Source organism: Halichoerus grypus, chromosome 1 (assembly GCF_964656455.1).
Source record: "Halichoerus grypus chromosome 1, mHalGry1.hap1.1, whole genome shotgun sequence".
NCBI classification, from domain to species: Eukaryota; Metazoa; Chordata; class Mammalia; order Carnivora; family Phocidae; genus Halichoerus; species Halichoerus grypus.
The window spans coordinates 65497751-65514595 of record NC_135712.1 but is presented as its reverse complement, the minus strand read 5'-3'; the positions used below and the strand labels follow the sequence as shown (position 1 = coordinate 65514595).

At 32.8% G+C, this 16845-nt stretch overlaps 1 protein-coding gene across 8 annotated transcripts in view; it reads right to left on the bottom strand.

The window, feature by feature from the left end:
• STXBP5L (syntaxin binding protein 5L) overlaps positions 1 to 16845 on the bottom strand; it is a 428903-nt gene that overhangs the window by 83103 nt on the left and 328955 nt on the right. For all 8 annotated transcript variants that reach the window (XM_078066497.1, XM_078066496.1, XM_078066495.1 and 5 more), the window contains one exon: positions 2761 to 2826. In XM_078066497.1, coding sequence (XP_077922623.1) covers positions 2761 to 2826 — 66 coding nt within the window. The remainder of the gene's footprint in view (positions 1 to 2760; positions 2827 to 16845) is intronic.

Here is a 16845-nt window from a genome sequence, read left to right as displayed (position 1 = left end):
CACATATAATGGGAAATTTAATCTTATTATATAGATATAAAGAAATAATATCAATGTAAGAAATAAATGAATTAAGCATCTACCACACACACACACACAAAAAGGAAAAGTGAAAAATAAAGGGAAGCAGAGGAGGGAACTAACAGTTAAAAGCAGAAGTTAAAACCCCCCAAACCCAGCAAAACTTGGGTTCAGGTTTTAAAAAAAACAACAACAGAAAAATAGATTGACTATTAACAGCCTAAAAGAAAGAACCACAGTCTTTGCATATGTTACACTGAACATGTTAGAAAATTTCCATAACGAAAACTTTTCTTTTTTTTAATGAAACGTTTTCTTTACAGATAATATGAACATACAAAATAAGTAATTATAAAGGTTAAATGACTTGATGGGAGAATTCTACCAAAACTTTAAAAAGTAGTTAACTCCAATAGTATTTAAATTGTTGCGCATAAAGAAAATCCTTAAAAGAAATATCTGAATGCAGAAAGCTGCTGTAAGGCAAGAGATACCACAAGCAAAATTAAGAAAAAATATTTGGATCTCATGTCATAAAAGGGTGATCTTAATTTGTAAAGAGGCAATAAAAATTGATATGAAAGGAACAAACAACCCTATAGAAAATGGGTAAATTGTATGAATAGATGATTTACAGAAAAAAAATATTTAAAGAGTTCTTAAACAATTGAAAAGGTATTAAATATAACAATGTGAGAGATAAGTTGAAATTACATTGACATATCCTTTTTTCCCAACAGACTTATAAAATTAAAAAAATGATAACCAATAAACATTGGTTTATTGATGTTATTGATAGAAGGAGAGAAAATAGGGAGAATTTATAAAGATTAGACAGGCATATACTCTGACTCAGCAGCTCCAATTTTAGGAATTTATCTTATAGGTATACCTGTACACATTTAAAATGAGGAATGTACCAAGGTTAGTCACTGCAGCATTGTTTGACATGACAGAAGTTTGATAGCAAACTAAGTGTCCTTTAATTGGTGAAAGGACTATATAAATTAATAGTACATACATGCAATTAAATATCATACAACTGTAATGATTATGTAATCAAATGGAAAGACAAGATACACAGTAAACTGAAACAAGCAAAGTAGAGTGAAATGCATATACTACTTGTGTATAAAACAGGAAGCAAAAAAGAATGTATGTCTTTTTGGTTTGTTTACAAACACAAACTGAAAGGATAAATAAGAAAGTAACTATTTTTCAAAAGGATGGAAACAATGTATGGGGGAGGATGGGAGGGAGAATTTAAATTCCATTTCTTTTTGACATTTGAACCCTATATTACTATTAAAATTCAGATTATGGATGAGAATTTAAAGTGAAGTTACTTAAATTGATACAGAATATTGATTGAATTTTATACTGAAGATTTCTGACATAAAAATATCAAAGTAATATTTAAGGAGATTAATTTTGCAACATGATTTGCAAAATGAATTGTAAGAGTGAGAGATGGATAGCAGAGACACCTGTTAGAACATTTAGTGATACTTTAAATGTGGAATAATAAATGCCTAAATTAGGATGATGCCAATGGAAATGCAAAAGAAAGGGTAATGTATGAGATCATGTTTAAAATAAAAGCAGTAAAATAAGGATTAAATAGATATGATTAAACAAAAATTTACACAGATACAACTAGATTCTACTTAGCCTACATTCCTGAAGAATAAGGATAAACAACTAACAACTCTTAAGACAGCAAACTGAAGAAATGTCACAGTTCTAAATGAATTTCTAAAAGTCAAAATTAATTCCTTTATAAGGTATTAAATGTTTATACATTTGTGTTAAGTTAAAATCAAAAATTAAAACAATTTTTGATACTCTATGTAAACATACCTATAGTTCAGTATCAAAGATATACCTAATATTTTTGGTGCTTAAAAATGTACATATTATTATATATGCATTGGAGAAAAATCAGATAAATAAATAAAATAAGCTAACCATTCATAATCCCACCACCCAACAATTTCTACTACTAACATTTTTTTTTGCATACCTTAAAGACTTATTCCTAGGAATCTTTATACTCTTTTTGTATATTTTAGTGGGCTCATGCTTTATCTTGATGCTTTAGTTCCAGCATATTATCATTTTTTCTTTTTTTATCAATGAATATACATGTTTCCAAACTGTGGTCCAGAGGTATGAACCAACTAAGGTCCAGTGGTATCATATTCTCTGTACCTACAGTATATATTTCTCACTAATTCAACTTTAGCTATAAGAAGACAGAATTTCTGTATAACATTACCAATTTTTATTTAGCATTATTTACCTCTGGTAAAAAACCCTCCTTTAAAATGTCTTTAAAAGTACTACACTGAGGGTTGTTGGAGTGGAGAGGGGTGGGAGGGATGGGGTGGCTGGGTGATGGACATTGGGGAGGGTATGTGCTATGGTGAGCGCTGTGAATTGTGTAAGACTGATGAATCACAGACCTGTACCCCTGAAACAAATAATATGTTATATGTTAATTAAAAAAAAAAAGTACTACACTCATACCTCTGGTCTTAATTTTTTGGGAGGCCAAAAATATTTTTAAAGACATTTATTTCTAATTGATTTTGGAGTCAAATTTGTTTATGATTAAATTTCAGAAACTATATTAGAATTACTAAAGTTATGAATTTCACATTGTAATAATTATGAAAATAAAGCAGTAGATTACTGCAGTGAATTACCAGAAAACTGAAAGGTACCATTCATGTTTACCTGAAGTGGGAGACTTGCAGCGCTCGAGTTCCAGGGGAACTGGACTGTCATTTAGCTCAGTTAAACCTGAAAATGAAATGATAATAAGTGAGATAAATTTTGCTAACACTTTGTAGATAAGTCTTATTTATTCCTGAAAATTTGAAAAGGTTTTTCTTCCCCCTGTGAAAACTACTTTTGTAGTCTCATGTTATGACAATGGTTCTGATAATTTGTTTCAACAAGTGATACCGGAAACAATAAGAAGCAATAACTAATAGATATGCAAAGAGTAACTGAACATAATGGTAGAAAAATATAAAATCTTTTTTATTTTTTCATATGAAATAGCTACTTTATTTTATTTATGTTATGTTAATCACCATACATTACATCATTAGTTTTTTTTTTAATTAATTTTTTTATTGTTATGTTAATCCCCATACATTACATCATTAGTTTTAGATATAGTGTTCCTTGATTCATTGTTTGTGCATAACACCCAGTGCTCCATGCAGAACGTGCCCTCCTCAATACCCATCACCAGGCTAACCCATCCCCTCACATCCCTCCCCTCTAGAACCCTCAGTTTGTTTCTCAGAGTCCCTAGTCTCTCATGATTCGTCTACACCCAGTGCTACTTTAATAAATGACCTAAGTTTCACCTGAAAATAGACCAAAAATAATACAACTTATAATGTGTTTTTAAAAAGACCTAACCAAATCTACTTTCAAGAGAAATGCTTATTGGCTTTTATAAGGAACATTAAGGGTATGCTACAAATTTTAAATATTATACTTAGTTATAAAAAGGTAGTGTTATGTAGTACATATTAAGTGATTTGTTTGATGGCATCAAATTCCTTCTTATAATAAACACTACATTTTTCTCTTATTTTTAATATTCTATTATGTCATTCTACTGACATATACAAGGATCTACTGACACAAGGATAGGCACAATAGGTTAATAAACATTTTGTAATTCTCATTACTATGGCATTCATAAAACATCCTTAATTATGGTTTTCCTATCCTTGTAGGAGATTCTTGTATACTTTTTCTTTGTAAATAAATATTCAGAGTTTCTACTTTAATGTAAATCCCCATACCCAGAAGTACTTTGTCAATTACCAAAGCTATCTTTGTTCACAATCCTTGCCACCACTCCTTTATGTAATTTGTATGAATAAACTTGCTGTGCATTCAAAAAATCATAGAATTTTAGAAAAGGTCCACTGTGGTACTCTAGCCCAACTCTTACGTTTTACAGATAAGAAACTGTCAGTTCGAAGAGTTTAAACTATTTAAGGTTACAGAACTAAGTGCTTGAATAGAATTCTTTATATATTTAAGAATCTTTTGTTAGAAGTAGGTATTGTGAATATTTTTTTCCCATATGAGACTTATCTTGTCATTTTCTTAATGAAAATGAAATGTCTTTTGATGATCAGAAGATTAGTTTCCTTGAAGGACAAATTATCATTTTTTTTCCTTTTGTGATTTTTTAAATTCTTATATGAGTAATCTTTGCCTACTCCATGGTCATGAAGATATTATTGTTTTCTTCAAGAAACTTTTTAATATTCAGCTTTCTTTTTTAGGACTATATTTCATCTCAAATTAATTTTGTGGTATGAAGAGATTAAGGTCCATTTTCCCCTATATGTTTGTCCAGTTTTTCTATCATTATTTGTTAAAAAGATTTTCCTTTCTTCATTGATTTTTATTAGTGACTTAGTAAAAAATAAATTGGCTACATAAGTATAGGTTTATTTCTGGACTTTCTATTCTGTAGTACCCCACTAATTAATGTAGGTTTATAGTACATCTTGAAGTCAGGAGTAAAATCCTCCAACTTCGTTCTTTTCCAAGAGCTTTTTATTTTAGATTCTTTGCATTCCTAAATAAAGTTTAGAATCAGTTTGTCAATTTCTACAAAAGGATATGCCAACATTTTATTGGACTGTAATAAGTCCATAGATAATTTTGGCAGAATAAACATTTAAATAATAGTCTCCCAACCCATAAACATGGTGTTCTCCTCCATTTAAATGATCTTTTAAAAGTTTTCTTTCTGCACTGGTTTGTAGATTTCAGTATAGAGGTTTCGATCATGGCATTTTTCAAGTCTTCTATTTCCTTTTCGGTCTTCTACCTAGTCCTTGTATCCTTATTCAAAGTGCAGTATTGAAATTTCTAATTGTCTGTCTCCCTTTGATTCTGTCAAGTATTGCTTCATGTACATTTTAGTTCTGTTGTTAGATGCTTAGATGTTTATAATTGTTAAATCTTGATGGGTTGACCATTTTTTCATTTTAGATGTCTCTATTTCTAGTAACATTTTTTTTTTTGCTTTAAAATCTATTTTGTCTGATATTAACTACAGCCTCTTGTGTTTGCTGTTTGCATGATCCTTTTACTTTCAACCTATTTGTATCTTTATGCCTTCAAATAGTATAGAGTTAAATCTTGATTTTTAAAAAAATCTAGTCCAACAATCTTTATCTTCTGATTGGATTGTTAAATCTATCCATACTTAATGTTATTATTGATATAGTTGGATTACATCTGTCATTTCACTTTAGGCTTTCTGTATGTCTCATGTCTTTTTTATTCCTCTAATCTTCCTTTACTGCTTTGTTTGGCATTAAGTAAATATCTTCTGGTGCAACTTATTCTTTCTTTAATAATTCTGTCATTATAATTTTTTAAAGATTTTATTTATTTATTTGACAGAGAGACAGCGAGAGAGAGAACACAAGCAGGGGGAGTGGGAGAGGGAGAAGCAGGCTTTCTGCTGAGCAGGGAGCCCAATGTGGGGTTCAATTCCAGGACCCTGGGATCATGACCTGAGCTGAAGGCAGATGCTTAATGACTGAGCCACCCAGGTGCCCCTCTGTCATCATATTTTTGGAGTTCTTTGTAATTGCTCTAAGACAACATATACATCTTAATTTATCAGAATCTACTTCAGGTGTATATTAACTTAATGCCAGGGGGATATAGAAATGTTACTCTTATATAGCTCTATATCCTCTTTTCCCCTTTATGTGCTATTATATTGGCATACATATTACATCCATATGTGTTAGAAATCCAACAACATATTATAATTACTTTATATAACTTTGTTTTTTTTTTATAAAACCTGAGAGATGGAAGAGAGCAAAAAATGTATTTATAAAGTTTGTGTATTAACTTTCTAATTTACCATTTCTAGCTCTCTTCATTTGTTGTGGTCAATCCACCTGGTTTCATCTGCTTACTCAAATACAGCTTTGCTCCCACCTACCTCCTCAGTGCTGTTATGGAAAATATATTACATATCTATATGTTATAGGCCCAACAATACAATTTTATACATATTGTTTTATAAATGGCTTATCAAATCAGTTAGATGAAAAATGTGCACTTACACTATTTTATAATTACATAATTACCTTAATAATGTTCTTTTTTTTCCTTTGTGTGAATTCAAGTTATCATCTGGTGTTTACTTTCTTCAGCCTGAGAAAACTTTATTTAGTATTTCTTGTAAAGTGGCTATGCTAGCAACAAAATTCTCTCATTTTTTGTTTATCTGGGAATGTCTTTATTTCATCTACATTTTTGAAAGATCATTTTGCTGGATATAAGATTCTGGGGCTTAGTTTTTTCCTTTGAGCACTTTGAATATGTTGTCCTATTGCTTCCGACCTAAACTGTTTCTGACGAACTATTAATCCTACTGGAGTTCCCTTGTAGTGACAAGTCATGTTTCTCTCAGTTCTTTCAAGATTTTCTCATTACCTTTCTGAATTTATACTATGACGTGTCTGGGTGTGGATATCTTTGCATTTATCCTATTTGGAGTTCACTGAGCTTTTGGACATATACATTAATGGTTTTCATCAAATTTTGGAAGTTTTCTGCCATTATCTTTTTGAATATTTTTCTGCTTCTCTCTCTTCTCTCCTTCTACTACTCTTATTATGGACATGTTGGTGTACTTAAGCTACCCCAATTTTTTTTTCTCTTCTTCAGAATGTATAGTCTCTATCAGCTTACCTTCAAGTTTGCTGATTCTGTTTCTACCAGTTCAGATCGACTGTTGAGTCCCTCTAGTGAATTTTTCTTTTCACTTATTGTACTTGGTTCTTGTTTTCCCTCGACCCCATTCACTAATTTACCCATCTTCCACTCTCTGCCTGTGGAAACCACTAATCTGTTCTCTGTATTTATGTGCTCATTTTTGTTTTCTTTGTTCTTTTTTAGATTCCACATATAAGTGATATCATAAGGTATTTGTCTTTGTCTTATTTCACTGAGCATAATGTTCTCAAGGTCCATCCATGTTGTTGCAAATGGCAAGATTTCCTTCTTCTTTATGGCTGAATAATAATCCATTGTGTGCGTGTGTGTATGTGTGTGTGTGTGTAACTCAATTGTATTTTCTTTACTCATTCATCCATTGATGGACACTTAGGTAGTTTCCACATCTTGGTTATTATAAATAATGCTGCATGGGAGTGGCATATATCTTTTTTGAGTTAATTTTTTATTTCTTTGCATAGACACCTAGAAGTGAAATTGCTGGATCATATGGTAGTTCTATTTTTAATTTTTGAGGAACCTCCATACTGTTTTTCAAAGTGGCTGTACCAATTTACATTCCTACCATCAGTGCACAAGGGTTTCCTTATTTCTACATCCTTGCCAACACTTGTTATTTCTTGTCTTTTTAATGATAGCCATTCTAACAAGTGTCAGGTGATATATCATTGTGGTTTTGATTTGCATTTCTCTGATGATTAGTGATGCTGAGCACCTGTTCATATACCTGTAGGCGATCTGCATGTCTTTTTTGAAAAATGTCTGTTCAGATCCTCTGCTCATTTTTTAATTGGGATTTTCTTTTCTTGCTATTGAGTTGTATAATTTCTTTATATATTTTGGATATTAACCCCTTATCAGATATATGATTTTTAAATATTTTCTCCCATTTCATGGATTGCCTTTTCATTTTGTTGATGGTTTCCTTTGCTCTGCAGAAGATTTTTAGTTTGATATCATCCTACTTATTTTTGCTTTTGTTGCCTTTGTTTTTGGTGTCAAATCCAAAAAATTATTGCCAACACCCAGTCAGGAACATACTGCCTATATTTTTCTTCTAGTATTTTTATGGTTTTGTATCTTATGTTCCAATTTTTAACCCATTTTGAGTTAATTCTTGTATATGGTGTAAGATAGTTCTGTTTGCTTCTTTTTCTAACTTCAGTCTCTCTTGATATTTGCTATTTGATGAGACATTATCATCATAGTTTTCCTTCTTTAAGCATGGTGTCTTTTGGCTCTTTAAAAATTTTTCATGGCTGCTATGAAGTCTTTGTTAAACCCAACATCTGGGCCCTCTCAGAGGCAATTTCTCTTGCCTTGTTTTTCCTGTGAATGGGTCACACTTTCCTGTCTTATTGCATGTCTTATAATATTTTGTTGATAACTAGACATGTTAGGTAACATAGTACAGCAATTCTGGATATTGATTACTGATGCCCCTCTCCCCTTTCTGGTTTTTGTTGTTGTTTGCTTGTTTAGTGACTGGGCTAGACTATTTTTTTTTTTTTTTAAGATTTTATTTATTTTTTTGACAGAGAGAGACATAGCGAGAGCAGGAACACAAGCAGGGGGAATAGGAGAGGGAGAAGCAGGCTTCCCGCAGAGCAGGGAGCCCGATGTGGGACTCGATCCCAGGACCCTGGGATCATGACCTGAGCCGAAGGCAGACGCTTAACGACTGAGCCACCCAGGCGCCCTGGGCTAGACTATTTTAGTGAAGTTTATTTCCCTTACATTGTGAAGACTTTGATGTTGCTTATCAGAGGGTGTAACCGTCAGTGTGCATACAGTCACCCCGGGATGGAAGTAGTTTTAGCAGGGGTCTCTTTCCCTGATCTTTCTGTTGATATCAAATCCACCAGGTATCACAGCCACAGCCAGGTGAATGTTTTATTGTTTTTGACAATGCCCCAGGATATATATTACTCAACATTCTAATCCAATTTAGGCAGAGGTCATATTTGAAGCCAGTCTTTGAGGTTTGTTCAAATCCCAGTAGGGGTCTTAGTTGTCTCTTCTTGGTTCTCTCTGGTGAACAGCTCACCTATGGTCTAGCTGGTTGCTCTTAATTAAGAGGAGCTACCAGCCTCTTATTTGATTTCCACCAAATACTTCATTGGTTTTGAGGGCATCCTTGGGCTTGAACTTCCCCAAATTTTGTTTCAATAAAGCTAGTTCCTTTGGGGAGAGCTTCAGAGTTCCCTATTTTATAGACTGCCTCTTCCTCTGGGCAAAACTTCTGAGCCACTAGTCTGAACTCTGGGCAGGTGTGGTAACCTCTGGCTTTCCCAGCTTTACTTTTCTGGCATGAAATGTTTATCCTATGAGCAAGCTGAGTGGCAGCAGTCAGGGCCTCAGCATTTTGGCTTGCTATGCTTGGGGTAGACATTTTGTCCTATGAGTGGGACATTGGCAGGGGAAGGGAGCCTTTGACCTCTTGGCCAGACTCACCAGGAATTTGTCCTTTTCAACTTGGAGTTGGAGGGGATGAGAAATGCTGGCAACCTGAAGGCAGGAGAGGTACAGACAAGTTCTGACTCAGAGTCAAAGAATCACTTTTTACCAAGTGTCAGTAGATTTTCTTGAATAAATGTTTCTTTTCTATATCCTCTTAGGACAATTTCCAGAGGTTTTAAGTGATTGTTTTGGTAAAACATAGTTTTCCCCAGTTACACTTTTTCTCTGGAGAATGTGTCCATGACGCTCCTCAGGATGCCATTTGGAAGTCTATCGTGTACCTGGTATTTTAAAAATAAATACATTTCTTGTTTCCTTTTATTATATAGAAAGATAATTGACTTTGTATACTGTGTACTCTTCAATGTTGCTAAGTTCACATACTGTTTTTGTAGCTTTTTTTTTTTTTTTAGATTCCTTTGGGTTTCCTCAATACACTATAATATCATTGGCAAATAAAGTTAGTTTCAGTATTTTCTTTCTAAACCTTAGGCATATTATTTTTTATCCTGATTTTGCCCTTACTAGGTCATCAAATACAATGTTGAAGAAAGGGGATGAGAGTGGACATCATTGCCTTGTTACCAATTTTAGTGGAAAAATATCCAATATTCCACAATTAAGCATGATGTTATCTGTAGGTTTTTCACTGATGGGCTTTATTCATTTGAGGAAATATTCTATTCCTTGTTTTATGGTGATTATTCTAAAGTGTCAATTCATGAGAAGTTTTTTTGCATGTATTGAAATGATTATATAATTTTCTCCTTTATTATGTTAATTAGGTGTTCTGCATTGATTGGTTTTCAAATATTAAACTTAGATTCCTGGGATAAATCTACCTTGGCAATGATATTTTATCTTTCTTACATACGTTGTCTTCCATTTGCTAATATTTTATTTATGATTTTTGCGTCTGTTTATAAGCGAGACTAGCCTATACTTTTCCTTAAGTTTGTCAAGTTTTAGTTTTTAGCATTGTGCTGGCCTCAGATAAGCAGTTGGGAAGATTTCCTTTCTTTTTTCTATTCCCTGAATAGAAGATTTGCATAAGATTAGTGTTATTTCCTCTTAAATGTTTGATAGAATTAAGCAGTGAAGTTATTTGAAGCCTGCAGTTTTCTTTGTTGTGGGTAATTTTTTTTTAAAGATTTCATTTATTTATTTGCGAGAGAGACAGAGATAGAACACAAGTGGGGAGGAGATGGAGAAGCAGGTTCCCTATTGAGCAGGGAGCCCGACGTGAGTCTCCATCCCAGGACCCCGGGATCATGACCTGAGCGGAAGGCAGATGCTTAACCTACTGAGCCATCCTGGTGCCCATGGGTATTTAATCTTGAATACAATTTTTTTTTTAAAGATAGGAGGCTATTTATATTTTCCAATGTGTTTGGTGTCAGTTTTTATAATTTTTTTCTTTCAAGAAATCTCTTAATTTCATCTATTCTGTCAATTTACAGGCATATAGTTGTTCATATTTATATTTTTAATGTCTGTAGAAAATCCATAGTAATGCTCTTTTTCATTTATCATATTGGTTATTTACTTTTTTCCTCCTTGATCAGTCTTACTAGGGTTTTACAGGTCTTAGTAATTTTAAATTAAAAAAAGAACTATCTTGTGGTTTTGTTGATCTACTCTACTCTTTGCCCTTTATTTCATTCACTTCTGTCTTTATTTCCTTCCTTCTGTTTACTTTGTGTTACACAGTTCTTTTTTAGTGTCTTAACAAAGTTTAGATTATTGATTTGATATCATTTCTTCTCTAATATAAGCACTTATGTTCTAAATTTTCCCTTAAATACTATTTAAGTAACATCTCACAAATTTTGGTATTTTGTGTTTATACTTTCAGTTCAAAAATATTTAAAAATTGGGGCACCTGGGTGGCTCAGTAGTTTAAGCGTCTGCCTTCAGCTCAAGTCATGATCCCAGGGTCCTGAGATGGAGCCCAGCGTCAGTCTCCCTGCTTGGTGGGGAGTCTGCTTCTCCCTTCCCCCTGCTTGTGCTCTCTCTCTTGTTCACTCTCTCTCTCCCAAATAAATAAATAAAATCTTTAGAAAAGTCTTTAAAAGTTTCACTGTGATTTGTTTTTTAAGCCATGATAGTCTTAGTTTGGGGATTTTAAGACCTATTTCTGTTAATGATTTCTAACAACTTTTTTTTATGACCAGAGAACATACTCTGCTTGATTTCAGTCCTTTAGAATCCATTATACATGTGAATATTCCATGTCTACTTGAAAAAAATGCATATTTTCCTTTGTATGGTATAGGGGTCTATTGACTTCAGTTAGGTCAATTTGGTAAAGAGAGTTTCGTAAGAGCTTTATACACAATTTTTTTCTATTTGTTCAATCAGTTACTGAGGAGAAATGATGAATCCCAGCTATGATTGTCAATCTGTCTATTTCTTTCCTTCATTTGCTTTTTTGCTTTCTATATTTTGAATATCTCTTATTAGGTCTGTACCTGTATAGGATTTTTATATCTTTCTGATAAAGTGATTCTTTTATAATTTAGAACTGCCTCTCTATATCCTTGTCTTAAAGTCTCATATAATATAGCCACATCAGCTTTCTTGAGGTTAGTATTTTGATAAAATTATTGTTCCCTTCTTTTACTTTCAATCTATTTGTATGTTTTTATAATTAAAGTGCAGCTCTTATAAACAACATATAGTAGGTCTTTTTTTTTTTTTTCATCTTGTCTCACAATTTCTGCCCTTTTTTGGGGGGGGGAGTTGCTCCATTTACATTTAATATAATATAATCATCGATAGAGTTAGGTTTACGTCCATCATTTTTTTTTTCAGTTTGCCCTTCTGTTCTATTTTCCACTATTTCTCTTTTCTGTCCTTTGAGAAAAACAAATATTTTTTAGTATTCAATTTTATCTTCTCTTTGGCTACTTAACTACACCTCTGTTTTTTTTTTTTTTTTTTAGTGGTTCTTCTAGGGATTATAATATGCATCTATAATTCATCACAATCTACTTTTAATTATTATTGCACTATTTCTCTTATGATGAAAGAAACTTAAAACATGACATTATGTCTTTCCTGTCCTTTGTTACTATTGTCATATATTTTTCTTCTACATGTTATCAACCCCATAAGACAGTTAGTTTTTAATTTAAAAATTAAATGAACTCTTAGGGATTTTATGAAAAGACAAAATAATCTTTTATATTTACCCACATATTTATTCTTTCCAATGCTTTTCATTCTTACCATATATCTAAATCTCCATCTGGTATTATTTCCATCAGCTTAAAAAACCTCCTTTACCATATTTTGTAGTACAGGTCTGTCGATGACAAATTTATTTACCTTTATTTTAAGATAATTCTGCTAAATGTGGAATTCTGGCTTTTCCTATTCTTTGCAGTCCATCCATCTATAGAAGGCCCACTTTTTTTCTGCATCTGTGCCCAGTCACTTGTCCCAGGTATGGAAGCAGCCACAGCTTTCTGCTCATCTATGAGTGGTTCTTTTCACTCTGGAATTCACTCAGTCAAGGTTTCTTTGAATCCACCACTTTTTAATATCCCCATAGAAAAGTATGATTTTAATTTTATCATTGTATTTATCACAGGGTTTTATTATTGTTGTCATCACTGTTGTTACCATGGGAATGAACTTTCATGTGTTTAACATACTATCTGGAAATGGGAAACCCCTCCCACACTTTTATTTTATATCTTGGAAATACTGTGAAAGCTGGATTGAAGACATGGAAGACCAAAAGAATGGAAACTAGTGAAATTGATTAATCCATTACTGATACTAGTAGGTATCCAATGAAGTGCTCAGAGTACATGCCAAATAATTGTGCTTTTACCAAGATTATAGTGAGATTTCCCAAAGATAAGGTGGAGAAAGTTATATCTGATATATAGAGTAAAACAAATTGACTAAACTTGGAAGATTTGTACAGTGATTCATTAGAAAATATATAATAAATCCTGGTTGAGAACAGATAAAGAAATTTTATGGTAAATAACTGAATATCAGAAGACAAAACCCCTTTGGTTATAGTGAATTATATCAACTTTTATTTAAAATTTCTAAGAGTATACAGTTGACCCTTGTGTAACAAGGGTTTAAACTATATGGGTCCACTTTTACATGACTGTTTTTCAATAAGTACAGTATACTGCTATAAGTGTATTTTCTCTTCCTCATTTGCTTAATAACATTTTTTTTAGTGGACTTTATTGTAAGAATATACTATATATTACATATAACATGCAAAATATGGTTGGAAAGGCCTTTAGTCAATAGTAAGGTATTAGTAGTAAAGTTTCTGGGGAGTCAAAAGTTAAACACAGATTTTTGACTGCACAGGCACCAACCTCTAACCTCACACTGTTTAAAGGTCAACTGTATACTTATAATGTATCTTAGTGTATAATATAATTAAGATAGTATTTGAAGTAGCAACTTGTGAATGTTATATAAAATATCAGTATTTTTTAGGAGACTAATACCCAGTATACAAGTATCTCCATACATATAACTAGTATACACTTTGGGGGGATTTTCTTACCCAATTATGATTTACCATATAAATGCTCTGGTCTGAAGATTTTCCAACTTGATTGACATTTTGGTGAGATAATTTTTTGTTGTGGGGTAGTATATTATAGGATGTTTACTGGCATTCTACTTACTAGATGCCAGTAGAGTACCACTCCCCTAATTGTGAAGGCCATAAATATCTCCAGACATTGACAAATTTCCTGTCAGGGACAAAATCATTCCCGGTTGAGAACCACTGCTGTTAAATTATATTAGCTTGTTTTACTTGTTTGACTCATACTGAGATTACTAACTAAACTCTAGAAAACTCACACATATTACTAATAGCTCCCCTACTTTTTTCTTCTTTGTTCATTTTGTTTAAAAGATGAAACCTTATATTTTATCTACTACAATTCAATGTAGTTGCTTTCCAGCACAAAGTTTTGGGGTAAAAATTTTACACTGTGAAACTGATTTCAAAAAGAAAGGAAACTTACTAAAATATAGACCTGGAAATCAGAGATATAAAAACCACTTGTTTAACCAAATCATACATTCTTCAATTTATCCCCCTCATTCTATAGCTCTCTCCTTTTCTTTTATGTACCAATTACAGTAAAGAAAGCCTCCTATTAACCAATCTTTGTACATATGTTCTGATTCCCATCCCCTCTCACCTTCTTAAGGATTTTGCTCCTTTTGTTATCCCTTCTCTCTATCATCAATCACTCTTTCTCTAGGTATCATTCCATATTCACCTTAACTTTAAAATATGCTCTTTATCTAAAATGAAAGCACAAAAAGTTCCTCCTCTTAACCCTTTATTCCAGTCTAGGTACTGACCTATTTTTCTGCACTCCTTTATAAGACATCTTAAAAGAGTTATCTACTTGTTCTGTTTCCTTACTTGCCATTCTTCTTTCTAATATTTTGGTTTCTATCCTAATACTTTTCCCTAACTACTTTTTAAAGAGTCACAGAGCAAGACCCACTAGTCATTTTTCTAAGCTTATCCTGTTTTTCCTATCTGCAGCATTTAACATGGCTAACCATTTCCTGAAACACTCCCCTTTATTTTGGCTATCATTCCATATTCACCTTAACTTTAAAATATGCTCCCCAGTCTCCCCATTTTTTTCTCTTCTCTCTAGCAAGTCCTCTGAGCCAGCTGCTCCTCTTCCTTTGAAGTTTAAATGTTGAAATTCCTGATGTCTCTGCCCATAATCCTCCTTTTCCCTCCCTCTGTTCCTCTTCTCTCCCCTGCCTATGTAATTTCATTTATTCCCATGTCATTACACACTATCTGTATGCTAAAGACTCAAATTACAGCACTGATATTCGTATTTGTTTACTTGTCCACTTGACATCTTCATTTGGATAAATGACAGACATACCAAAATTTAACATATCTAAAACTGAAGTTTTATTCCTTATTACCATGCTCAACCCCAACCCTAACTTCATCTTTGTATCATGACACAGTGTCAATCAGTTCAAGCCCAAATCTGGGAAGAATCTTTGATTCCACTCTCTGATCTTCCACATTGAATTATAATTAGTAGCTCTGTAAGTACTAATGATTCTTGGACCTGTCCTTTTTCTCTACAATAACATGGCTAAAACCCTAGTTAAAGCCACCTTCTTTTCTTGCCTGGAGTATAACACTGGCCTCTTAACTGGTATGCTAGCTTTTTTTTTTCTTTTTTTCTTTTGGCCCCACAATATATTCTTCATGCAGCAGTGTGGATGATATTTTTAAGACATAAAGCATATCATTCCCCTGCTTGAAATAAAATGGAATTTCTTATAATTGACTCAGAAACATGTATAATCTTGTCCCTGCTCATACAGATATCAAAATCTTAACTCATTTTCCTTTCTCAATAGTTTTCCACTACATTCCTAGCCTCCTTGGCCTTCTTTTTATTTCTAGAAGATAGGTCCTTTACCACCTCAGAACCTTCTTATAGGCTGTTCACTCTGCCTGGAATACACTGCTCCCTGCTGATTATGTGGCTAATTCTTTTTTGAAAAAAGCTTTATTGAGGTTTAATTTACATATTTATAAAGTATATGATTTGATACATTTGATAAATTTTGACATATATATATACCCATAAAACTATCTCCATGATCAAGATAATAAATATATCCCTCATGCCCAAGAGTTTGTGTCTTTTTGTAACCTTCCTTCCAGCCCTTCCCATAAGTGCCCCTTCCCATCCCTAGGCATTGATCTGCTTTCTGTCACTACACATTAGTTTTCATTTCCTAGAATTTTATATAAATGGAATCATACAATATGCACCCTGTCTTGCCTGGTTTCTTTTACTCAGTGTAATTATTTTGAGATTCATCCATGGTACAATACTTCTGATAATGCACTCGTATGGAAAAAAAAAGAGGGAGGCATACCATAAGAGACTATAAAGAACAAACTGAGGGTGGCTGGAGGGGATGTGGGGGGGGGATGGAATAATTGGGTGATGGGCATTAAGGAGGGCACTTGTGATGAGCAGTGGGTGTTATGTAAGTGATGATCACTAAATTCTACTCCTGAAACTAATATTACACTATACACTAACTAAAATTAAAAAAAAAAAACTTGAAACATTTAAAAAGAGGAAAAAAATAATGCATTCCTTTTTATAGCTTAGTAAACAGTTGAATGGATATAACAGAATTTGTTTATCCACTTACCTAATGTGGAGATTTTAGTTATTTTTGACTACTGCAAATGTTTCAGTGTTTGATTGCTATGAACGTCTTTGTATTGGTACAAGCTTTCCTGGGGTAAATAACTAAATATAAAATGATGACATCATATTATAAGTGTATGTTTAAATCTTTAAGAACCTGCCAACTGGTCTTCCATTGTACATTCTTACCAGTAGGGTGGGAGAGTTCTATTTCTTCCACATTCTTGCCAATACTTGATATGATCAATCTTTTTAAATTTTAGCCACTCTAACAGATGTATAATGATATCTCGAAGTTTTAATTTGATTTTCCTAATGATGAATGTTG